This window comes from Stegodyphus dumicola, chromosome 8 (genome assembly GCF_044657685.1).
Source record: "Stegodyphus dumicola isolate Sdum_Otavi_A_Nest chromosome 8, ASM4465768v1".
Lineage (NCBI taxonomy): Eukaryota > Metazoa > Arthropoda > Arachnida > Araneae > Eresidae > Stegodyphus > Stegodyphus dumicola.
In genome coordinates, this window is record NC_140775.1 from 33,372,645 (window position 1) to 33,400,167 (window position 27,523).

Genomic DNA, 27,523 nt, shown 5'->3' on the forward strand with positions numbered 1-27,523 from the left:
ATTACATTAACATTTACGATAGTAGGCTTAGTGGAACTTAAACAACTTCTAAAGTGTTGATAATTCTACATCTGTTGCATGCAAATTAACTAAAGGCATAAGAACAGTATAATTTAATCACTTTTAAAGCAAAAAATGCACAATTTGCCAACATATAAGAATAAAAAAACTTCACTCACACAGCCAAGTTTCAACAAAGTGGGTATATATATATATATAGAGAGAGAGAGAGAGAGATTTACATACTTTTGGTTCAGATGATTGCAACCAAACAGGGATGTGCACATCTATATGGTATTGCAGTCTCAAGTACAAAATTTAAACATTCTGAGACTAATTGCTTTTGAGTTATGAGAGTTATGTATGTAATGATATTTTTAAATCAGTTGACTAAATTAAATTATAATCATATTGCTTAATAACGTGTTGGCGATTCTCTACCTAAATTGCATCCCTATTCCTAAATTTTGGCGAAGATTGTGAGGTGGATGCTAAAATAAACGTATCACTTCATATTCCAAAATTTGTCTCATTCCTGTTGCCCCAGCTGCACAACACAAATAATGTATGAGAAAATACATTTCACGTATGTACGTCAGACGTCACGAAAAAAAATCTCTTCTGAATTCATTTGGAATCAATTTTGTAATCCGTTTGAGAAAAAAAAAAAAAAAAAAAAAAAAAGGGAGTCCTTTATTCTGTCCATACATATAGATGTAATGCAAAAACATCGTTCAAATGGAATCGAGAGTAGTCAAAATGGGTATTTTTGTTGAAATACCATACTGCAAATTTTTCGTGATTACAATACTTCCTTTACTTCGTACAAGGAAGTAAACAAAGGGTTCAAAAAACCATCAAACTGCACCTAAGAAGTAACTTTTACCTTTTCATCTATAAAAAAATTGCCTAATTGTGCAAAAGGTAGCTTTAATTTGTAAATATCGAAAAGATTTTGATTGGGATGATTTAATGGACATAATGATTAAATTTTAGTCTGAAAATTAAGTTCACAATGTACTGAGTTTGAAGAACCTGTAGTAGATTGAAGCATAGGCTTATGTATTGGCATGCATCAGGTTTTCAGTTCTTTTACTAGAAGGGTATTTTTCAGAAATGCAAGAATTTGGTGGACACTGTGGTGTAGTTATAATAATGATAAAAATAATTATTAAATAAATAGTAAATGTCTAAAATTTGATTTGTTTATAAAAACCATTGGAATTTGGAATACAGCATAAAAAAACTCAAATACATATACTGGCATTGCTTGACTCAAAGACTGTTTAAGGAGGGTTGCAGAGTTTGGCACATTCTAAAAATTTGGCGACTTCTACTAGGGTGGTTTCATTAATATGTAAGAACCTTCTTTTCTACTTCCCAGAATATCAAATAATTCTCAAAAATCTTTCTAGAGTAAATAAAATTATTATAGGAAACCATCAAATTCACAACTAGCGAAACAAATTTGATACAAAATAACTTTTTGAAATATGGATTGTTGACAGTTGTGAATGAAAGGTGAAACAAGTTATAAAAATTTTTATTAGTAGTTTTAAATGAACCATTTTCAATCACCTCCTTATTCTTTTTTATAATTATTATTGTAGTAGCAGGTTAAAATTTATTGCTGTGTGAAGGTTTGAAATTCAGTTCAACAACAATCAAAACAATAAGATAAATACAGAAAAAAAAGGGGGAAAAAAGGATGATTACAAAAATAATTTGGAAAGAGAGAAATATTAAAAACATGACAAAAAATAAAAAGCATTTTTTACCATAGTGAAGCTTGCATGATCAGAAGAAGATGTATCAGATTTTCTTTCTAATTCTTTTACTTTCAATTGAAGCTCTGCATTCTCTTTCTCAAGTTGCTGAATTCTTTTTCGAGATTCATGTAAGGAATTTTGATGCAGTGACATTGAAGCTGCCACTTGACTATGCCAGGCAGTGACAGTGCTCATCTGCTCCTGCATGATAACATTGTTTTTCTTCAGAGCTTCTGCAGATAAACAAAAACAACTTTAATCCTAGCTTGTCTAAATAAATAAAATTACTCTTTCTTAATTGCCAAGATATTTTTGCATTATATTTCACAAAAAAAAAAAAAAAAAAAAAAAAAAAAAAAAAAGCTAATTGTTCTCTTATCAAATAACTGTTCATAAAGTAAGAGGATAAATCTAAAAAAATAATTTAACATTTTATGCAATCTTTAGAAACCCTTTACTTTTAAAATGCTGAAGATGCTTCAGGAAAGAGTACCAAAAGTGAAGTAAAAAAAGTGAGTCACAAAAAGTTTCTAGGTCACGTAATAGGTTCAGGCACTCACTCTCCAGATCCTGAGAAAGTCGAAGTCATCCAGAATCTGTCTAATATTATCGCTAAAAAGAAAGTCGGAAGTCTTTTAGGGCTAGCAGGTTACTCAAAGTTTGTACACATTTTTGCAGACAGAAATTAAGTACTTTTAAGGACCATTAATGAAGAAAATTAAGGACCTATTAGCAAATTGGAACTGAATAAATTCAATTAAAAATATTATTCTATGCCTAAATTTAACTTTTGTAATACCATCCTAAAAATAAAATAGATCCCTAAGTAGTATGCATTATTACTAACATGAATAAATTAACATAATAATTAATAAAGAATAAAATAAATTTTATGCAATTTATAAAGCAGCATTAAATATTTTACACTTAAACTAGTTGGACATATTTAAAAGAAGATAAGTGACATTTATGTTTTACTAACAGCGCTTTATATTGATTTTTTTTTTTTTTTGTCTCGCTTTGTCACACACTTGGTCAGTCTAGAGGTTTAGTAAATAGCAGGTGGATTTTATAAATGAGAAGTAAGATCATAATCAGTATGATTCATAACAAGACTGAATGTTGTCACCACTGCTGCTTGTCTAGAGAAAGACCTGCTGATTAGAACAAACTTGAAAGGCCTGATGTAGGCAACGTTGGAAAGTGTTGAAAGATAGTCAGGCTCTGTTTGATGCAGTCAGTGTCGTAGCTTCGTGTAGAGTTCCAGGGGTTGTAACCCAGTTAATATACTTTAAGGTTCCAATAAGCCATTAAAGCACCAGATGAGATTAGTTGTTTTGTATAATAGTAAGTCTCAATAGATGCAAAGAATAAGTTTTACCTGAATTTTTACATTTTTGTGTTTTAATCTTGTGACCACAGTGAGTATTAATGAAAGGCAATAACTCGCTTTAATATGTAGAGATAATTTTTAAGGGTAAGCAGTTAGTTATAAATACTTATTAAGTAATTAGATAACCTTAGTCATTATGGATTTACATGGCCCCTATTAAATTTTATTTTTTAACAATATTTGTTAAAAAGCCCTACTAAAACCAAAATCTAATAAAATTTCACAGTTTAAAATACTTATAATTTATCACATTAAATTTTAAATGATAGCATAATTACACACTAAAAACTACAAAATATTTATGCTTTGTAACAATAACTCTCAACAAAATATTTATCCATCATTTTAATTTGAAACGTTCCCAAACATTTTGGCTAGCTTATATCGATTTCCTTCTCTTTAAGCACCTTTTTTAACAATCAGAGATTTGTCTCAAACTAGAAACCATTGCTCTCACTAATTTCTGTGTGCTTTATCTCCTTACCTATGAGGGTTTACTTGATCTAGTAAAAGTTAAATAGTCCAAAATCCCCGACAGACATAAAGCAAATTATCAGTATGTCTGAAAGTAACTAGAATATCAGACAAAGGTTTAAATAAGCCTCCTATTATGAACTTAGAACATAAAGGCATGGTCTGATGCTAACAAAATCAATTACAGCTCACGGTGACGTAATTAAACAAGAACAGTCAAATTCAAACTAAAAATGTGGGCTAGTGGTCAAAGATTATACAAATTAATTTAAATTTAATTTGGCTCACTAATTCTATCATACGAGGAAACAAAAAATGGGAAATGATAGTCAAGGCTGAAATCATAAACAATTGGGTAATTTACATAATAATAACTGCACATATCTTTGAAGAATAATTTTCTTCATGTACTCAGTTTGTTTCTTCCTCACATTTCCTTTTCACATTAGAATTAATTAAGGATTTCTGTTACTCAACAAAACACTAAATGCATTTAAAATGTATAGGAAAAGTGGCTAATTTTATTTCTTTAGTAATATGAACATTTAGAAGAAATATGAAATATATAAAGGCTAATTACAGATTTAGTGTGGCAGAATTTTTAGAATTTAGTGACACACTGAACAACAAAATCTAGAAATTGCAAAACTTTTAGAATTTAAAGCAGGCATTGGAAGCAGAATTTAGAAAGGCATTAGGTAGCAGAATTTAGGATCCACAGATTACATCAAGTGGGAAAATGCCTAGTGCCCAGCTCTGTGTATGATGCAATAAGTCATTTTAGATGAATTTTTAAATTGTAAGCTTTCAGTTTCTTTATTAATAAAAAAAAATCCCTTTCTATAATGCCTGCGCTTGTGATAAGATTAGAAGCATTTTTGATATTTTTCATGTTTGAGTCTAGTGAAAAGTAGAGAAAATAAAGGGAAGATAAACATGTTAAGAAAAAGATTTTAGTATCATGAGTAAAACATTATGTTTTCATTGTTCTTCCAGACGTTCCCTGAAAGTTAGAAATTCATCACAAACTTTCTGTAAAATACATCCATTACGTGTTGATAACATGAAGATAGTTTTCATTTTGTCACATATTTCTCAAATCTTCTAGAATAGTGGATCTATAAATCTTGCCTTCAAATCCTCCTAAACTTTCCAAGCTTCAATGTCTAAAATAATAAAGAAAAATTATCCCTACCAATTCCGTTACAGCAAAATGCCAGAAATATTTTGGAAAAAAAAAAAGGAGGGAAAAAGTGTAAAATTAATTTTAATAGAGAAAACTGATGCACAGTCTGAGACAATTATAAAGGAATAACTCTTACTATGAAAAAATGTAAAAGATATTTTTAATTAATAACATACCTAATTTTGCTTTTGCTAAGAGCTGTTTCATAAATTGTGCTTTATAGCATTATACCGTTTATTTTTCAAATTTAAAATATTGTATAATAAGTTGCCAAAATGAAAACAAAAAAATTTAAATGTTTTATTTTAATGTTATTTTTTAAATACAATTTCAATATATTACCATTATTTTAATGAAATTTATCAATTTTAGGATGTTTTAAAAAAGATCGTCAAAAATTCTCAGATCTCGGAATTAAAAATTTTCTATAGGAACTGATCTTAAAATTGCAAAAATGTTGATAAGTTGCCAAATTTAGAATCATTTAATAAAAAAATTCACATCCCCAAAAGCGAAAAGTTGTTTAAGAGCTCTTTATTAGAAAAAATGAATTTCAAAATGCTTATGTTTCACTTTTTGCTTAGAAACTCAAGTATTCCATCATTTATATTAGAAATAGAAACAAATTATAACCCATGAACCCATTCAAAAGATAACCATGCATGTCAGTGAATTTCCAAAAATATTCCTCCAAAATGCTAATTCACACTCAAAATGGCAGTCCTGAAAAAAGATAGAAACAACAGATAATTAAAATTAAGGACCTTCTGATTTTGGTCAAAATTAAGGAATAAAAATTGATTCCAAAAAATTTAAGGACTCTTAAGGACCGTATGAACCCTAGTTACTATAGGAACAATATCCGAAATTTTTCTGAAATAGTTTTGCCTCTAACAAACCTTACAAAAGAGCATACCAAATAATATTCTGTGGGACTCTGAAAGCATCTTTCAACAAACTTACAGAAGAGCTGATTAAAATGCAATCCCTGCATACCTTGGACATTGACAAGCCCTTTCCTCTATACAGATGCATCTGCATTTGCAACTGGAACATGTTTAGCTCAAAATGATGAACATGGCAAAGAAATGCCCAGGTCATTTTTCAGCAAAAAACTATTACCAATGATGGTCAGCCATCGAAAGAGAAGCATTTTCTATCATCAAAGCCTTGAAAAAATTTTACACCTGGATTTTTGGTGCCAAAGTGCAAATTCTGCCTGACCGCAATCCCTTCACCTACTTGACCCAAAATGCCCTTCATGGTGCTAAACTGTCTCAATGGCCCTTAGCATGACAACATTACAACATGACTGTGACACGCAAAGGCAGTTCACAAGGGAATGCAGATGCTTTATCAAGGTTATCAGTAAACTCATAAACAGAATTAAATTATAAAGAAAACTCATTCTCACAACACAAAAGTAAAATACTTCCAGCAGCATTAATTTTATACGTTAATATTAAGTTCTGATAGTGTGTATATGTTATATAATACATATATAATTTACTTTTTTAGTATGTGTTCATTAAATCATTTTATTTTGGGGAGCTGCATATTTTGGAGTTTTCACTACTTATATTTCATTGTTTTGAACAGAAGCTGTGTTGCTTTTTTTTCGGGGGGGGGGGGATTTGTTTTTTTCAGACTCTCTCTCTCCGAACTCTGAGCATTATTGTCTCTAAGGTGATGAATGTGCTTCTTGTGGAGGGACTTACAAGGATTGCCAATTATAAATAAAAGAAAGTTGTGCTTTTTCCGAATGGCAACATCAGAAGAAAGGATCATCAATTATACATAAAAGAAAGTTGTGCTTTTCCGGAATGGCAACATCAGAAGAAAAAAAGATGGTGATTTAAAAAATAAAGACACAATAGAGTCAATAATGAATGGAAGCAGATATGAACACTGCTTACCGTATCTTTAGTCAATCTCCTTACATCATCTTTAATTCTTTGTAAATAGTAATAAATTATACTAGTTGTGCTGAAGGTATTTGTTAATCTGAGGAATACTTCTTACGGAAAACTGATTCATATTCAGGTTACACATAAGAACGAAAACTACAAACTAAAAAAACCACAAAAATTTGAACACAGCTGGCTTATTTGCCAGGATTTGAGCGAGGATTGAACTACCAGTATTCAGCAATTTTACCACTCAGATGCTGGTGGGCCTATTTTCTGATACGGTTTAAAACATTCTGACACTCTAATTTTAAAAGTTTTGATAATTTATTACATAAAAATCCGCACTTAATTTTACTACATGCACTGTATTTTTTTACAGATAGGATAAATCTTAAATTTTCACTAATTTGAATATGAATTCAAAACAATTCTCAAAGCATTTTTAATGGAAAATTGTTAACAATACAGTTTTTATAAATACACCTAGATTTAATTAGAAACTTAATGAGTACATAATTAAAACTCTTGAATCTTCTTTTAATAAAATTTAACAAATATATTTAAGTAATAATTAGTCCAAAGGTCTTTGTCCCTGAGAGACTATTGTTTTTGTTTTGTGATTTTGTGTCGAATAACTCTGAATGTCAGTTTCACTTTTAAGTCTGTTGCCACCAAATGTTAGAGTCCTGCATTATATTTTAAAAAATTAAATAATGAAAAATCTGCATAAATGTATGTATATTTCTCGCATTGTGCTAAAACAACGGTACTTAGAGCATCAAATTTTGAATGACGTAATCCTACTGCGAATATGGGCGTCTGAAAGCCCAAATTTGAAATTTGTTTTATTTTCGATTTTGTAAAACTTTAATGAATTTTTGATTAACAAACTCAGGAATTTCAATGTTAGCAATGGTTATGTTGTACAGAAAAACATTTTAATCTCCAGCGTGTAAGCCTGTGCATCGGAAATTCTAAAAAAGATATGCTCAATTTAAAATTAGTTTGCGATATTGCTCTTGAACTGAATTTTATGGTTTAAGTGAACTTTTAAGGTACCATACAAAATGCTTAAAAAACGCCCCTTTTGACGTAATTTAAAATCTGAAACCTTTCAGATTTTCTTTTTTTTTTTTTTTATGCATTCTTCTAGAATTTTTTTTAAATAAATCACATACAGGACATCGGAATTTTTCCAAGAATTAACATAAATAAATATTAAATATGGAATGCTAAATTCTTTCCAGAAACTTCATAGTCTATCCTCTCAGGATGACAAGTTGATATCAGCTATCCAAATTTACTAAAATCCCATTGCCCCCTCTTTTTTTAACAATGTTTTCAAAGGACATCAATACAAATAATCTTTTCAAAGCTTTGAGTTAAAAACATTAAACATGTATTTTAGATGAGGATCCGAGAGTTCTGAATGACGAAAAAAGTGCAAAGACTATGTTCATAAATCCTTCTTACAATTCATGAGATTCAAACGCTCCAACCATAATATTTTTTGATTTATTTTATTTCATTAGTGCACTTTCATCTGTGGTATTTTTCCTTCTGCATTTTAATTTTATTCACAGATTTTTGGAATTACATTATGTAGCAATTTCAGAGAAATTATGCCACTAGAAATAAGAAGAAATATGCATGTAATAAAATACAGTACAAAGTCTGTAATCCGGACGTCCATAATCCAGAATGATCTATAATCCGACCTCAAAGCTACAAATTTTATGCGCATGCACGTTTAATGTATAACGGACGGTATAAGCTAGGCTAAAATTATTTAAGGCATTTCAGTTACTGTTGCAGATTGCGCTGTTCCTTAATCTTCTAATTGGATCCGGCTTATTATTTTTTGCAGACTGTTAGAACAATTTTATAAAAATTAAGCTTGCACTTTCGATTATGTCAAAAAGAGTTTCCAATTCTGGAGCTGCCAAAGGATCTACAAAGCGAAAGTATGTTTTCATGTCCATGAAACAAAAAGTGGAATTGCTGCAAAAAATAGATAAAGGCCTATCCGTCTCAAAATTATGCATGAAGTACAGCATTGGAAAGTCCACTATATATGACACAAGAAAAAGGAACTTTTTGAATTTTTTGTGGAAGCATCTTAAACAATTTACATTGAAAGAAATGTTTATTAAAGTAAACAAATAAATATTAAGCTTTTTTTTAAAATTTTGATGCTCTTTAGATCATAATTGATCTTTATTTCATAAATTACGATTTCATATTTTTAATTGTATCATTTCTGCATGCCATCTTACCAGATTTAAATTGATGGTCTATAATCCGGAAAAACTCCTAATCTGGAATTGCCGAAGTCCCAACGAGTGAGGATTACGGACTTTGTACTGTATCTGAATATAACCTTGACTAAATGTAATTATGAATTCATAATATAGTGAAGATAATACAACAGAATAAAAGAAAGTTAATTTAAATATTTTCAGTGGGATTTTAGAAAAAATAATTATTTTGTGATGTAAAATATATACATGATAGAGCAGTACTGAAAACTGAAGACTATGTACTAAAATTATTTCAATAATTCGGCATTAAAATCATTTTACTGCATTCAGTAAAAAGCATTATGTTTTCCACCACTTTTAGCAAGCTGAAAATGACCAAGTCTCAAGACCGGACACTAGCTGAAATTAAGATAGGATAAATCTTATTGGCTATATTTAAAATAATTTCTTAATTCATAAACTTTAACACATATGCAATTAATTTACATATAAATATATTCTGCACGGTGGTTAACACCCCTGAATACCAATAGTTCGATCTGAATTCAAGCCCAGGTGAATGGGCTGACTGCACTGCTTGTTGATTTTCAGAGTTTTTCCCATGCATAATGTACGAGCCAATTTCCCTCACAAAATCTCCCTTAAAGGCATTCCTCACCCTAAGCAGACAACCTTCTGTGCTTTGCCACATTTGAATAATCTAACCTAACCATATTGAGTCAAAGTTATTTTAATAATAAGAAAAGAACATCTACAAGTTATTTAGCAACAGAAATTAACATCTAAATTGAAAAATTCAAAACTAAATGATGAATGTAGTTTTGGTTCAACTTATGAAAAAGCAAATTTTAAGAAACCTACACAATTGTAACTGTAAGCTATTTAAAATATAGCAGCATGTTTACATAATGTATTTTAGAAAGCACATTAAATAGCACAACTAGCACATTAAGTAAATACATTTAGGAAGTTTGTAAATTTGAAAATCAGGCAAAATTTAACTTTAAATTATTATTAATTTTAGAGAATATGAACTCTGGCTTGATTTGGTGGGATTAGCTTTGACACATCTAACAATTTGTCTCTATGACACACCAGTCCTTCCCCCCATCCTAAATTCTAGGTTTTTCACTTATCTTTTTAACTTAAGTTCTTTCTGATATGTTTTTAAATTTCAACTATCTTAATCCATTTAAAGTTACTGTAAATAAATGATTTAGCTAAACAGTTATGAATTTGCATTTTGTATAGTAGTGAATTCCTTGCTATAGTTAGTTTGCTATAGTGAATTCCTTGCTATAGTTTTTATCATTTATTTCCTTTTAAAATTGTTTTTATAGCAACACATTTATAACATAATACTGGTTCTGCATATTAAATAACAATTTGTCCTTTTAGAGGTGTATGATACAGTATGTATTATTAGCATGGGCTGAAGCAGTTAATAAAGCAATTATGATGAAAAACAAGAAATCAATATAACATTACTTATTTATTATGTTCTAATTATCCACACTCTACATTTTGACATTTAGTAGAATTGTCATGTTTACTATGCAGTTTCAGGAACAAAAACAACAACAGCTAACCTATACATACTTTCCAGCATACAAAAGAATGTGCAGAACAATAGTTAATGTTCTGCTGGGAGACCCAACAAATAAATGAAAATTCTCTACACCTCCCTACTCTTGGATGTTAACAGGAATACTGCCAAAGGGCACCCTGAAATATATTTTTACCCTTTTTCTCATAAAATACGTCATCTGATTATTTTTTACGAAGAAACTAGTACCTGGGAGGCATAAAGATAGCCAAACAAACAATTTTTGAAAGTTCACAACATCTTCACGGAGTCACTACTTGATAAGGTGCAGATAATCAGAAAGAACCCCAAAGTACATTATTTTTGTAACTTCATAACTTAAAAGTTCATAAAATATACAAATCAGGGTACTCTTCTGTTATCAGGACCAGATTCAGAAATGCATGTATGGATGGATGTATTTTAATATATGTATACACACATATACATATGTACAGACTGTGATACTTCTTTGGCAATATGAAGCAACTCCAATGATGGAACACAGCAATAACTTTTATTTAACACTAAAAAAAATGGCGACATACAAACAAGAAGAGAAAACACATTCTATCATTTAAAAATAAATTACATACTTCGTGCGAGAGTCGCACGTGGCACTCGAGTCTGGTTTCAAATATTGCCATTCACAAATACCTTAATGTTCAACTATTTAAATTATTTAATCTACAAGATTTTAATATTATTTAAAGCTGTTACAAGACATACATACACGCCTACATGAACACATATATCCATACATCCACGCAATATATACACACATTCCTGAATCCGATCCCAATAACAGATTCCTCGTTAGAGCAGCAACTGCTCTTAACCCCTTAATGCAAAAATAAGCATTCAAGAAAACATGGTCTTTCTTTTCACCAGTTTTTTTATTTTTTTATTTTATTTATTTATTTATTATTATTATTATTTTTTTTTAAACCTCTTTTGTCATTTTAACTCAAGAAACTGTATCAGATGTATTCTGTTGTATTCATACCTGACAAAACATTTCTTGAATGTATTTATTCGGGTACATGGAAATAATTTAGTTATGTGTACATGAGTTAATGAGATTGAATGCATTAAAAGGTTAATTGCTAAAACTGGCAGACTTAATTGCTCAATCCATAACATGCAAATTTCAAACGTCACCAACAATTCATGTGCTGGCTGCTTTAGAAAGAAGTATCATATTTATAAATTAAAATTTTACCTTTCAATGCTGCATTTTCTTCCAAAAGTTCAACAAGCCGTGCTTGAATTTCAACACTAAGATCTGCTGCAGAAGATGTCATTGCAGAGTGCATGTTGGTCAAATCAAAATTTTCTTCAGGATTTGATGCTGGGATAAAACTGAATTCTGCTGAATCATAAGACTCAGAGAGACCATTCTGATTAGGCAAAACTTCAAATGAAGTCATTTCATCAGAAGAATTTCTAATAAAATAAAAAATAAAAATTAATTTAAACATGTAAAAGTTATTCAGATTATTCACCGCATATAAAGTTACTAAGATTGTGAAATATTATATATACTCAGATAAGACAAAACATAATGGCCATTTATTCAATAATGCACTGCACAATCTTTTGCCTACAAAACAGCTGCAACACATCTTGGCATGGATGCCAGAAGTTCTTGGTAAATGACTGAAGACAGGTTGTACCAAATGTCCAAGAAGAAGTCATGCAAAGTCAAGATAACCTGCCATAGTGGTGTTTGAGCTCTGAACTGCCGCTCCATAACACTTGTCAGATTAAAGATCTGTCAATTTAGGTGGACAGGACATCAACTGAAATTCATCCTTATGCTCCTTGAACCACTCCAATACAACTGGAGCCTTGTGACAAGGGGCACTATCATGCTGGAAGATTCTATATCCAGTTGGAAAGACAGACACCATGTAAAAATACAACTGATTCGCCGTTATGCTCGGATAGTCCACATCTTTCATGGTCTATTCTACCACCCACAAGGTCCTCCAAAGCATAATATCATCACCACCATCCTGTGTATGACCTGCTATCGTCACCACCATCCTGTGTATGACCTGCTGTACAGGAGCAACTGTTCGCCTCGAAGACAGTGTACCTTGACACAACCACAGACATGATGAATAAGAAATCATGATTCATCCAACCAGTCAACTGTCTTCAACAATCCATGGTCGAGACTCAAGTTCTCAGGCCCACTGTAACCGTAGTTGATAATGACACTTGGTCAACAGGGGGACATAACTGGGATGTCAGCTGCACAGTGCAATGTCCAACAATGTCTGCTAAACTGTATATTCTGAAACATGCGCACTTGACCCAGCACTGTATTGGGCTGTCAACTAAGCCACTGCCTGGGGCCAATATTGCTGTACCAAACGGGACAGTCTCCGACATCCTTTTTCTTTGTTAACACATGGATGTTCAACACCTTGGCATCTATTGCTAGTTTCACTGTCATTTATCCAATTTGCATAAATACCAACAATTGCAGATCCTGAACAATCTACCAGGTGTGCAGTTTCGGAGATACTCGTTCTGGGTCTTCGGGCCATTAGAAATCCGCTCTCTATCAAATTTGCTTAACAACCTTTCCCATCACTCCCAAAAGTACAAGAATGATTCCTTACCTTCTCCAGCAGCAGTTAAATACCATTACTACTTAATCACCTGCCCTCGATGACATCCAGATGACTTCACTAGAAAATGCGGGGATGGTCATAATATTTTGGAAAAAGTGTAAAATATTTGTTAACTTATCTAAGAAATTTAAAGCATTTGCATCCTTTTTTAATGAAATTCAATCTACAAAATCAAAATTCAACTACAGTGTAGTCTTGAATATCCAGGTGTGGATAATCCTGTTTGCAAATTATCCATATGTGGCAATGCACAGGCATGAGCAGGTCTTCTAATAACTCTTGCTGAGGAAGATAAAGATCTTATGAAGTTGTGGAAAAAATTGACCGTATTGGATGCCATATGGAATAGCAAAACGTTGATTGGAAGTAAAACCAATAACAATAGTTCAGTCATGGAGAAATAATAAAAATCAGAAATTTATCTAACTGTGCAGAAGTCAAGGTAATAATGATGTATAATTCTTTGAAATTGAATCCTTTCCAGGAGATGATACAAATGATGATTCACAAACACTTGAAAGAGAACATTGTGAGCAAAATTTTGTTGCCACTCACAAGCGCGATGACACTGAAAGATTTATCGTTAGATTACCCATTACGGAAGGCAAACATTCTAGTTTAGGAGAATCTAAATCAATGGCAGAAAGACGTCTAAATTTGTTCTGGAAAAAAGTGGACAAAAATCAAACTATGCCCATTTTATATACGGCATTAACGGATGAATATCTTACATTAAATCATATGGAAAAGGTTACTTCACTTCGAGAACTGTAGTGGAAATTATTACAGCCCACATCAAGCAGTGTTTCGACCAGAAAGCATTTCTACCCCTTTTCGAATCATGTTTGATGCATCAGCTAAGTGCGCAAATGGAATAAGTCTCAACTCCTTATTACTGAATGGTGGAACTGTGCAGCAAGATATGTTTTCAATAGTAACTTGCTTTCAAACACATACATATGTATTTAGCACAGATATTACTAAAACATACAGGCAAATTCTTGTCGAAGAAAGTGATAGAGAACATCAGAGAATTTTGTGAAAATCATGTTTGTGCTCATCTGTTGAAACTTACAGACTGAGAAAAATTACATATGGTACAACATGTGCCCCATATTTGGCAACTAGAACTTCAAAAGCTTTAGTTGAGGAGGAGCACAGGTGTTTTCCCCTTGCTTCCGCAGTTTTACTTACGGATGTCTATGGTGGATGATATTTTATCAGGTTCAGAAAATTTAAAGAGCACAATTTCTTTGCAATTTGAATTAATAAATCTATTGAACAAGAGTGAGATGAAGTTACATAAATGGGTTTCAAACCATCCAGACTTGTTACACAACAAGGCTACTGAATATAATTTTTTTTCAGATTCCCATCTTGTGAAAACTCTCGGCATGCTTTGGGCATGTAATTCCGATAATTTAACTTCGAGACTCAAGTTCTCAGGCCCACTGTAACCGTAGTTGATAATGACACTTGGTCAACAGGGGGACATAACTGGGATGTCAGCTGCACAGTCCAATATCCAACAATGTCTGCTAAAGTGTATATTCTGAAACATGCGCACTTGACCCAGCACTGTATTGGGCTGTCAACTAAGCCACTGCCTGGGGCCAATATTGCTGTACCAAACGGGACAGTCTCTGGCATCCTTTTTCTTTGTTAACACATGGATGTTCAACACCTTGGCATCTACTGCTAGATAGAGAATATTATGGTTAATATAGAATCAAAGGCAAGTTTCATAAAAAGGGATGTTCTATCTTCCATAGCAAGCCTGTTTGATCCTCTCAGACTAATTGATCCAGTGATTACAAAGGGAAAGATATCTCTACAAAATCTGTGGGGAAAAAAAATTAAAATGGTCTGATCCAATTCTTCCCAAGTAAAGGTTCCTAGGCATGTGATCATTACAAATATCATAATGATTGAATTACATGGATGCGTCAGGACGTGCCTATGGTGCAGCAATCTACATAAGCTCAAAAAAAAAACCAAGGACAGTGGCAAACAACACTGTTATGTTACAAATCTAGAGTATCTCCGATAAAAATACTCAGACTGGAATTATATGTGGCATGGCTACTAGCTCGATTAAATTCAAAGGTCATCTCCATTCCTATTTTAAATTACAGTCCACTGTGTTATAATTGTAATCAAACCTCCGTAACAAGTATTTTGATTTAACTGAGCCAAGTTTTTCAATGCTTGAGTGATGCAGATATTGTTTCAAATGTCACAAAAATTGAAGAGACTAAGAGTGATATGGAGAATACAAACAAAGAATTACTTAGACACGAGACAGCAGTGATGTCTGCTGAAACTCTATTGGATTTTGTCAATCAAAGGGAAAGAAATGTCAATGAAGAAATTGTATTTTGAAAAATATGACTGAAAAATCAACAAATGTTTAAATGTTCTCAAAAACAAAGTAAAATTACTCATTTTTTAAGAAATAAAAACATACAACATGTATGAGAATTGATTGTCTGGATTATCTGTGTTTTTCAATTACTTGTGAATTGCTTTCCTGACATTAGCATGGATAATCAAAAGCCCTACAAATAATAAAATTTATATATGAGTAAAAACTTATAAACTCATAAATTGGATAATTATTCTATTACAGTATTGAATTTCCACAATTATATTTGCAAACTTTACAATACTTTTTTTTCTTAATATCGCTAATACCAAATTTTTCTGTAAATACTTATTAAATCCACCAAATAACGATCTTTTTTATTACAATCAAAAGTTGATAATCCGGACTCGTCGGGACTTCGGCGATTCCAGATTATAGATCATCAGTTTAAATCTGGTAAGATGGCATGCAGAAATTATAAAATTAAAAATATGAAACCGTAATTTATGAAATAAAGAACAATTATGATCTAAAGGGTATCAAAATTTCCAAAAAAAAAAAAAAGCTTAATATTTATTTGTTTACTTTATTAAACATTTCTTTCATAAGTTGTTTAAGTTGCTTCATTTTAAATGATAATACTTTCTCTTTAATTCTATAAACAGACATAATTCTTCTTCAGTTACAAAGTTCCACTGTTCAAGTGCTATAATTGCTGTGTCGAGAATACCGAATAATTTGTCAATCGAAATTTTTTCGTTTTCTTCACTATCGGAAGCGAATTATAATGACAAGGAATTTGATTTAAATCATATCAAAGACAGAGTACATTGAGATGAAATACTAAATTTAGTAAGGAATTATAAGCCAAATAAAAAAAAACATCTGCCTGAAGATAAGGATAGTGCTGACAGATCAACTTCCAATTCAATGCGCGCCGCAGCCGTAAAGGTCTTACGCGCATGTGTCAATGCAACGCATGCGCAGAAAGTTTGTAGCTTTGAGGTCCAGATTATAGATAATTCCGGATTATGGGTGTCCGAATTAATGACTTTTGACTATATTTATTCTATTATGTTTCAAATTATTTTTCATATTTAAATAGTCTACCTGCAACCTCCCAATATAATTTATACAAAAATTATACACACTTAAATAATACTATACAGTCAAAAGTCTTTAATCCGGACGTCCATAAACGGGAATCTAATCCGAACCTCAAAGCTACAAACTTTCTGCACATGCGTAAACATATAATGCGTTTACGGAGCGCATAATATGTTTACGCGTGTTTAATGTATAACGGACGGTATAAATTAAGCCAAAATTATCTAATTATCTATTTCAGTTAATGTTGCAGATTGTGTTGTCCCTTAATCTTCTAATTGGATCCGGCTTATTATTTTTTGCAGACTGTTAAAGCAGTTTTATAAAAGTAAGCTTGAACTTTCAATTATGTCAAAAAGAATTTCCGATTCTGGAGCTACCAAAGGATCCACAAAGCGAAAGTATGTTTCGATGTCCATCAAATAAAAAGTGAAATTGCTGCAAAAAATGGATAAAGGCCTATCCGTCTCAAAATTATGTGAGAAGTACGGCATTGGAAAGTCCACTATATATGACACAAGAAAAGGAACTTTTTGAATTTTTTGTGGAAGCATCTTAAACAACTTACATTGAAAGAAATGTTTATTAAAGTAAACAAATAAATATTTTGCTTTTTTTTTTTTTTTTTTTTTTTTTTTTTTTTTTTAAATTTTTATACTCTTTAGATCATAATTGTTCTTTATTTCATAAAATACGATTTCATATTTTTAATTGTATCATTTCTGCATGCCATCTTACCAGATTTAAATTGATGATCTATAATCTGGAAAAACTCCTAATCTGGAATCGCCGAAGTCCCAACGAGTGAGGATTACGGACTTTGTACTGTATCTGAATATAACCTTGACTAAATGTAATTATAAATCCATAATATAGTGAAGATAATACAACAGAATAAAAGAAAGTTAATTTAAATATTTTCAGTGGGATTTTAGAAAAAATAATTATTTTGTGATGTAAAATATATACATGATAGAGCAGTACTGAAAACTGAAGACTATGTACTAAAATTATTTCAATAATTCGGCATTAAAATCATTTTACTGCATTCAGTAAAAAGCATTCTGTTTTCCACCACTTTCAGCAAGCTGAAAATGACCAAGTCTCAAGACCAGACACTAGCTGAAATTAAGATAGGATAAATCTTATTGACCATATTTAAAATAATTTCTTAATTCATAAACTTTAACACATCATGCAATTAATTTACATATAAATATATTCTGCACAGTGGTTAACACCCCTGAATACCAGTAGTTCGATCTGAATTCAAGCCCAAGTGAATGGGCTGACTGCACTGTTTGTTGATTTTCAGTTTTTCCCATGCATAATGTACGAGTCAATTTCCCTCACAAAATCTCCCTTAAAGGCATTTCTTCCCCTAGGCAGAAAACCTTGTGTGCTTTGCCACATTTGAATAATCTAACCTAACCATATTGAGTCAAAGTTATTTTAATAATAAGAAAAGAACATATACAAGTTATTTAGGGGGGGGAGAACATCTCGTTGCGCAATGAACTGGAAGTTTATCTGTCAGCACTATCCTTATCTTCAGGGCAGTTTTTATTTTATTCGGCTTATAATTTCTTATTAAATGTAGTATTTCATCTCGATGTATTCCGTCTTTGATATGATTTAAATCAAATTTCTCGTCATTATAAATATCACGAATATATATCAAATAGTTTTCTGGTTGCAATTTTCTAATTCTGACTATGCATAATGTTTGCTTTACGCATGTGCACGTTGAAAGAAATGTTTGATAAACTAAACAAATAAAAATTAGTTTTTTTTTTTTTTTTTTTTGTTGTTGTTGTTAATTTTGATACCTTTTAGATCATAAGTGCTCTTTATTTCATAAATTGCGGTTTCATATTTTTAATTTTATAATTTCTGCATGCCATCTTACCAGATTTAAACTTATGCTCTATAATGTGGAATCGCCGAAGTCCTGACGAGTCTGGATTAGACTTTTGACTGTAGAAAAATTCAAACTAGAGCTTTAATCCTTCTGTTGGAATAGTTACTTTTCTCCATTTGCTTTAAGTACAGTTAATACAGCGTAATGTGATCATTCAAATGCTAGTATCGATTTTCCAAAGTCCCACCATTTGCATATGAAAACATGGAAAATACATCATTTATTTAATTAACAATTCCATTACAATGATCAAACTATTACAGAATAAATTTTTCAAACTAAAATCGTTAAATAACCTTAATTCAACAAATAAGGTCAAGACAGACCTTTAAAATCACCAATTAACAAAGAAACGTCCTAAAGTGGCAGGTTAAGTCACCAAACAGCTTGATTTTAAGTTCAGTCAACCATTTAAAAGCAGGAAAAAAGCAAAACAACTTGATTTTAATTTCAGTCAACCATTTAAAAGCAGGAAAAAAAGCAATCTTAGTTTGACATACACTTTGACGGTGATCAGACACACATCTTTCTGCTTCAGGAGGGGGAAAAAATGTTTTTCTTTTCACTCGAAAAGAAATTCTCTGTAAGCATCTAGAAAATCATCTTTGACCGATGCTGTGATTAAGAGTACAGCATCGGTCAAATTTTATCTACAAACATTATGAACCGTTCATAAATGAATTTTTGCATTAAAAAAATTAGGAACCATTTATAAGCAAACAATTTGCATTTTCCTAATTAAAATGCTGTAAAAATACCGATTTATTGCTTTAGTTATATTTATATTAAATTCCATTGCTATTTTGAAAGGTATTTTTTCTCATTTAATATTATTGTTCAGTTAATGCTATGAAAATAGATGTGGACAAATGTGACCATGTTAACCAGCACTTACTGTATAGAAAAGTACATCACTTTCAGCATTGCAGACTGGAAAATACAAGCACATTATTGAAATATTAAACTTTGAATTACTCCTCAATTTTGCTAGTCTTCTAGAATGCAAAATAAGTCATTTTCCTGCCCATGTCAGTACCATTAAATAGTTTCAATACCAAATGACCTTTTACTAAGTTAAAAAATATGCTACTAAGTGAGGAAAATCTGTTTTTATACACTATAAGTGTGAAAACATCATTCATTTAAACAGAAACCTAGTACTATGACATTAATTATGTTAAAAGAATGTGTTCTGTTTAATATAAACATTTCAGCTTCAAATATGGAAATATAATTTTTATTTAGATGTAGTAAAGTTTTTTCTGTTATTGTTTCTTATCTGCAATCTTTTTTTAACTATACAACCTCATTATTTGCACGGGAATAACTACCCTAATCATACATGGCAATTAACCTTAATCTTTTACAATTAACATTTTCTAAATAAGCTGAAGAAACTAATGTATAAACTTAAATTTGTTATTACATGCTTTAACTATACTCTTTGCAGTATACTTAGTCTTCTTCTTCAATAAATATTAATTTTTCGAAAAATTAAACATTTCCTCATATAATAAATCTTCATTTTAATTATTTAATGCGCTTATTTCTTTTATAATGTTTCTTCATCAATAATTCTTTCACAATCAAAAAAATTATTATACAGTAAAAAGAACTATCCAGTTCCCCCTAACAATTTTCTTTTATAAAATCATCTAAAAGGTGAATGAAACCATCTGACTGTAATCATGTACACTAGAAACTCATATACTACATACAACCTTCATGCAGAAAAGGGGGGGGGAACTGAAGACATGGAATAAATGTCAATTAATATGAAGCAATTTTGCATGAGTGTCATTCTGAGCCAGACCTGTACACAGAATTACTAATACTTTTAAAAAGACGTTTTTGTCCACTAAATCAATTTCTTCAAGTTAAATAATGTTATTAATAATGAAATAATGTTTTTTTTTTTTCATACTTAAGACATTACACACAATTGCTTACGGTTTTTACATTTATTCTCTGTATAACATTAATATATTTACACAATAATGCATATTTATTCATGTTTCCAAATACGAGGGTAATAAATAATAAAATTACAAACGAATTTCATTTTGCATTACAATCATGAAATTCACCCTGACATCGTAACAGATTCCTCCAATACTTGTAAAAATATTTAAAAAAATTCAATTCGCATTGCAGTCATAAAAATAGCATAAATAGTATATGCTAATAAAATAGGATGTCTTGCACTAAGAACTAAACGTTTCTAATTACAATCAAGTAAATTAAGTAGATCAAAGATTTGTATCTTTGATATACATAATGTCGTATATAGATTTGTTATAAAATGCTACGAAATGCTTGATGCATATTACAGGTCTTTACAAATGCTAGGATTTCTCTAGATCATATGATCTTGAGGCAATGGGGAGAAAATATTGCCTTCTGACATCAAGGTTACTCATTATTACAGCAATAAATTATATATTTTTTGCATCCATGCATTATTTTACATGTGACAATAAAATGCTAAGTTCTGTCTAATTCATCAACATTATTCAAAACACCAGATCTTAAAATGATAAAAAAAGCGGATACAAACTTTTCCCACATGAAAAACGAACGGCAATCAGATATTAGAAAAACATAACAATCATAATCAATAAGCGCTTACTTCCTTGTGCTGTAATGGTGCAACAGTAGAACAGCTACGGTTTTTTTGTGGTGCTGTCATGTGAAATGCATATTTATTTCATTTTATTTGTTTTTCATCGTTGCCGGTTTTTGCCGGTTGCATATTTCTGATTTCTATTATATATAGATGTTAAATTTATTTATTAAATGTTAAATGCACGTGCTCTTGTATTTTTAATTTTTCCGGCTTAGCTTTCTCATAATATTCGTCACGCGCTGCACTGCACGAGGAATAAAACAATTTACAGTTACGCAAGCAACCAATAAACTATCGGCGACAAACAGATTTTAAATTTAATTATTAAATGTTAAATGCACGTGCTCTTGTATTTTTAATTTTTCCGGCTTAGCTTTCTTATAATATTAGTCACGCGCTGCACTGCACAGAGAATAAAACAATTTACAGTTACGCAAGCAACCAAGAAACCATCGGCGGCAAACACTTAAGCCGCTTATATATATATATATATATATATATACTAGAAAGCCCAGCGGTCATACGAAATGACCGCTGTTCTAGATATTATAAACTGCAATTAAAATTGTGCAAAAGTGTCTGCTAATTCAAACTGAATTACCCAGGACAGGCGTAGAGGACGCCCCTTTGCTTACTGTCCCACAGGGTTTCCCTCTTCTATTTGCTTAATTGCTTAAAATAGAGTGCAATGAAGGAAATCATTGGCGGTACATTACTAAAGAGCCACCGCTAGCTCAATAAAGAAAGGGATTTAAACAATAAAAGGTTATTTCACATGGTAAAGATCTCTTTGTGCACAACATTCCTTGTGCAGATCTTTCCACCTTTTTTAAGCTCGCCTTGCAGAAGACCATCAATAATTTTTAATTTTACGTCCGTTCTTTCACGAACTCAAGAACAGGCAACATAAAGTTGACCGTGTCGAAATTCAGGTAAAAAAATGCCAACAAGCTTAAACGTTTGGCCCTGAGACTTATTGATGGTCATAGCAAGGGCAAGTTTTACAGGAAATTGTCTACGTCTCAATTGCAATCCTGTGCCGTGGCAACTTCACCCTATTGGCTAGTACAGTTACGCAAGAAACCATAAACTATCGGCGGCAAACAGACACTTAAGCCGCATATAAGATGATACAACATTATATATATGTATATATATATATATATATATAGATAGATAGATAGATAGATAGATAGATAACCCTCCGAAACGGCTGGGTCCCGGGCTTAGCGAAGCACATCGTTGGATTCCGCAGGTCCGTGGCACGCCATTTTGACCATTCGCGTCTTCGTGGAACGTCAGTTAGCCGAGATATTAATTAAATGCTAACTTTTCCCTACGTTTTCCACTTCCTTTCTTGGGTTTTCCCTAGTAGAGGGATTTGGCTAGGTGCCAAATTCTTTTTTCTCGAATATCTACGGAACGGCGCCGAATTGAAATCCTCGGGTATCCTCGGATTCCAAAACGTTCTCCGAATCCATCGATACCGTTCTCATCTTCGTACGACTTTAATCGGCCCAGATATTAATTAAAAACTGCGAAAACGATACTTTCCGCCCTCATTTCTCCAAGTGGCAACAATAAACTATCGGCGACAAACACTTAAGCCCCTTATATATAAGACAGATTGATTATGCTGGCTTACAATCATAAATTTTGTGCATTCTGAGTTATAATATGCAGATAATTCTTTAAATGATAAATTTTGTGCATTCTGAGTGATTAATAATATTACGACTTTTTGTGCATTCTGACTTATGATATGAAGGATGAGATGTAAGTTTCTGTCTTGCGACGACGACTGTTCTTGATTTTTAGTAAATATTATTTTTGCTTGTTCTCCTCGATATGGGCAGTAATAGCGAACCACCAGATAGAGGCAAAATTCCTTGGCATGCTACTTTCAGCGATTATGATAGCGATAATGATTCTACTTATTCGACTATTATATTACTCATATTATATTATATTACTCAAGAAAATCGACTACATCCAAAGAGATGCCTGTAATTGCTTCAGATGACCCGGCGCTTCAAAGTATACTAATTTCTACTAAGAAAAGTAAATCTCAGAGAAAAGAAAACCGCAGGAAGTCCTAAGAAAATAGCTGATAATACTAAGAAATTCAAACCCTCCCCTTCAAATTTTGAAGCAGTTGTTAACAAACACAGAAAAGTTTTTCCTAATTTAACAGAAGCTATCTCGCAAGAATATTTTAATACTCAGCTTCCGACTAACCCAAAAGATCTCTCACTCAAATTAGAAAACGAAATCGCCGATAAATTAAACTGTATTGAGTCTATGAAGACATTAACCTCCCCACCAGCGATAGAAATGCGTTCAAAGTTACAAGAAGAAATTCAACAAAATCAGTTCATTTTAGCAAGCATTCAGAACACTCCGAAGCTCGCAAATTTTAAAACAGACGATAAAAACAAGAAATCAGAAGGATTGGCAAACTCCAAAGAAAACCGCGAAAAATTCCGAGTCTATCCCACCAGCAGCTATTCCGCAAAATAACAGATTTGAAACTCTTAACGAAAATATGGAAGTTACAGATGAAACGCAGATGACTACAACACAGAATAAAGCAGAAAATAAAACGAAAATTTCCCCATTTGTCATTCCAGAAAACGATGTTGATTGGCCTGAAATTGACAAAATGCTCAGAGAGATATATAAAAACGAATTTGGAGTTGCAATCAAAGCCAGACAGATTTTCCTTTACACTACCACCGAAGCCGATTATAAAGCTACAGTTGATAAATTCAAGAAAGCACAGATTAGTTTTCATACGTACCAAATTTCCTCAGCCTCTTCAATTAAAGTTATACTTAAGAATATCCCAAGATCCTACACAGAGCAAGCAATTCATGCAGACTTAGAACGCAGAAGCTTCCCTATAATTAAAGTAAAGCAATTCACGAAGAAAGCAGAAGACCAAATTATCCATTTACCTATATTTTCCCTTGAACTAAAAAGAAATTCTGCAGGAGAGAAAATTCATCAATTAAACTATGTTCGGATTCAATATCACAATAGAAAAATATCAGCCCAGAAAACGCCCAATTGAATGTTTCAATTGTCAGAAGTTCGGGCACTCCCAAAATAACTGCTTTAAAAAGGTCAGGTGCTGTAAGTGCGGACAAAATCACAGATCTAATACATGTAAATTAAAACCAGATGAAAAACCAACTTGCATTTACTGTCACGAAAATCACGTTTCTTCTTATCGTGGTTGTAAGGTATACAGAAAAAGATTCAATCATTTACAGAAGATAGAAAAATCACAAGAAATTCCCACTAAAGATGACTTCCCCGAATTTATTCAAGCTTCAGGCCAAACTAATCAAGAAATGCCTAAAAACCTTTACAGTGACAAAGTTAAGCAGAAAAACCCGCAGGAAAATTTAGCAGAAATCATTAATATTTTCAAAGATCAGAAAACCCTTTTTCTCATGAAATCAATAACCACAATAGTTCAGAGAATTAAATCAGCTAAATCAAATATGCAGAAACTTTGCCTAGCTTTTCAAGCCATTGAGATGATTCTGAACTTTGCAGATAAAGATTAATTCGCCGCTTCTCTCAAGACAAGCATAGCCGAGCGGCAGAAATTCTTCAAGTTGCAGATCCTCACATCTTGGAGCTACGTTTACTTCTCTTCTAGAGACTCTGCACTAGGTGCAAGAAGTACGTTCCATCTTACTTCTTACTGGATTCAACTCATCATTAAAGACACCCTACTTATAATATATTGGTAAAGGCCGCACTAGGCCGATTGCCTCTTAATTGTGTTATGACATAGACATAGCTGGCTTACAAATTTTAACTCATAAATATAATTTTTAAATTTCTTTATTAATATTAGAAAAATAACATATATGCACTATTAGTCAGAATTCTGAGAAATTTTCAGTAATAATGTAAATTTTATATGAGTATAGAACTTACACTCGCTTAAAACTTTACACTCGCTTACACTCGCTACATTACTTACACTCGCTTACATTACTTACACTCGCTTAAAAGTTACATTTAATTTTGTGTTACAAAATAATCGATTTCAGGGCTCAAAAATAAAAAATATGATTTTTTTAGAAAAGTATAATATGATTACTTTTAAAGTAGGTCATTTTAATTATACATTATTTTCCAATCTTGAAGAGGGAAAAGTCAGCTAAATATAGTGATCAGTTTATCTATAATATGCCCGCAGTGTGTAGTACAGTTTTATGTTAATAACGAAGAAGGTATTTTATTTTCATTTTGCTTAAAATATATTAATATCCGGTTTATAAAATAAAAGAACAAATACAATATCAGGGATAATGAAATAAGTATACAAAACACCGTTAGTTATAAATATATTCAATCATATTCTGATTGTTAAAATATGCCAAAAATGTAAATATTTTTAAGCTCAATATATTGTTGCTTGTATACGGGCTCGTAATAGATTAATTGCACACAGAATCGATGAGAACCTGATAAAAATTATTTTACCAAAATAAACACTTTACAGGTCTGGAACTTTCCACAAAAACACTCGCATAGTTCTTTTCATTATCACAGAGTACAATCTGTAGTTACTCTTCAAATAACTAAGATCGTTACACACAAACGCAATGCAAAGCGCATCTCAAAGGCGAAGCTCATAATATTCTCAGTACTCCGAAGTCAAGTCTGAGCTAAAAACGGAGAACTGATGCGGGCTGATACAGTTTTACCCCGGCCGCCGAGAAATCTCTAGTACCATTCAATTTTTCGAATTTCCTGAAAGGCATATACTGTTAAAGTTATATTTAGGGTTCGGATACGGCTACAATTACATATAGGGATCAATTACAGTACCGATTACAGTTATGCAGGAACCAGACCAAAAATCTCGCCAAATGTTCGTCAAGTCAGAATCAGAATCATCCCTTAAGAAACGGGGCCCACCAGCGGCCGAGTGTACACTGGTACACTGGTAAGTCGCTGAACACTGGTAGTTCGGTCCGAGGTTCGAATCCCGCGAACGGGCTGGCTGCATGGGTGTTTTCGTGGTTTTCTCCATGTGTAACGTGTATACGAGCCAGTTTCCCTTAGAAAGTCCTCCACGAAGGCATCCCTTCTTTTAGGCAGATAGCCCTCGAGGCTTTGCCGTAATTAGATAACCTAACCCTTAAGAAACGGCACTAACTACACAGAGTTTTATCCATTAGATCAGGTGAGGCTTTGGCAAATCACAGTTAATTTTTGAAATAAACGGATGCATGAGCACCGCCGCCCGCAGGCGAGAAAAAGGGTCGTAGGTGGCTAATTCATGCAGGTCGAACGTGAAAAGTCCTCTCAGCATCTGCAAAGTCTTCACTAAAAACCCAGTCAGCGTTGAATTGCCGAGGCCAGTCACATGGGAAGTCACCCTCGCATGAATTGACCCCGCAAGAGGCAGCTTGAAAAGGTGGAATTGTGAGAAAGTAGAAAAAAAAAAATTTGTTTTTTAATGACTTTAGTCCTTGAGTACCAATATTTAAAGAGGGAAACTCAATTAATCCTCCGTTTCTGCAAATTTCAGGATGCACATGGCTGCTTTAAAACCGACCGAAAATTTCTCTGCAGTGCTTTTAACATTTCTGATTTTGTCAATATGCTCGATTACGCTGCTGAGGAAATATCGAATTTTTTCGTCTTCAAGCCACACTAAAGCTTCAGTAGCTTCTTTAGGAACAGCTAATCTTTTCTGTCTCACTTTCTCGCTGTACTGCGTTCAAGTTCGCTGGCTTCCTTCTTTTCTGGATTTCCGAGTTCCGGAAAGTCTTCTTTACTCCTGGTGAAGGCATCTGGCTTTTAGAACTCAAACTTCTTCTCAAACTTCTTACGATACTGCACACAACCACGGTAGCTACATGTTCATCAAATGTGGTGAATTATGACAATTTATCTCCAAATTCGAAGACGAAAATTAGTCGCCAAAATCATCGCCAGCTTAGCGATATCTAGCCAATTTAGCAAGATAAGCGCTTACCTCAATGCTAAATAAACTTACCCATGCAATCTTATTTTAACGGCAGCGCTCCGTCTCTTCAGACTTTTCATATTACATTATACAAAAGATACTACAATTTCACAAAATTATTTACATATATACAAAATTCGTAGCAATATCTATAACCGTTAGAAATAAGTATGTCGTTCAAAATGTGTTACTTTTTTGTCATAACTTTGATACTGTAAAGATACATGATGTACCTGCTTTAAAAGTGCTAATGTTCTTTCTAATTATTTTTAATCTAATA

The 27,523-nt window shown here is 32.2% G+C and overlaps 1 protein-coding gene across 3 annotated transcripts in view; it reads right to left on the reverse strand.

Moving 5' to 3' along the window:
• LOC118191324 (uncharacterized) overlaps positions 1-21,402 on the reverse strand; it is a 90,250-nt gene extending 68,848 nt beyond the window's left edge. The window contains exons 1-3 of one of the 3 annotated variants that reach the window (XM_085821724.1): positions 21,246-21,402; positions 11,801-12,024; positions 1,779-2,002 (exon numbers count right to left, since the gene is read on the reverse strand). In XM_085821724.1, coding sequence (XP_085677850.1) covers positions 1,779-2,002; positions 11,801-12,008 — 432 coding nt within the window. In that variant the 5' untranslated portion in view covers positions 12,009-12,024; positions 21,246-21,402. Of the gene's footprint in view, positions 1-1,778; positions 2,003-11,800; positions 12,025-15,690; positions 15,711-21,173 lie in introns of those variants that run through there. The other 2 variants (XM_085821722.1, XM_085821723.1) reach the window with 2 other exon arrangements.
• Positions 21,403-27,523: the final 6,121 nt, after the last annotated feature.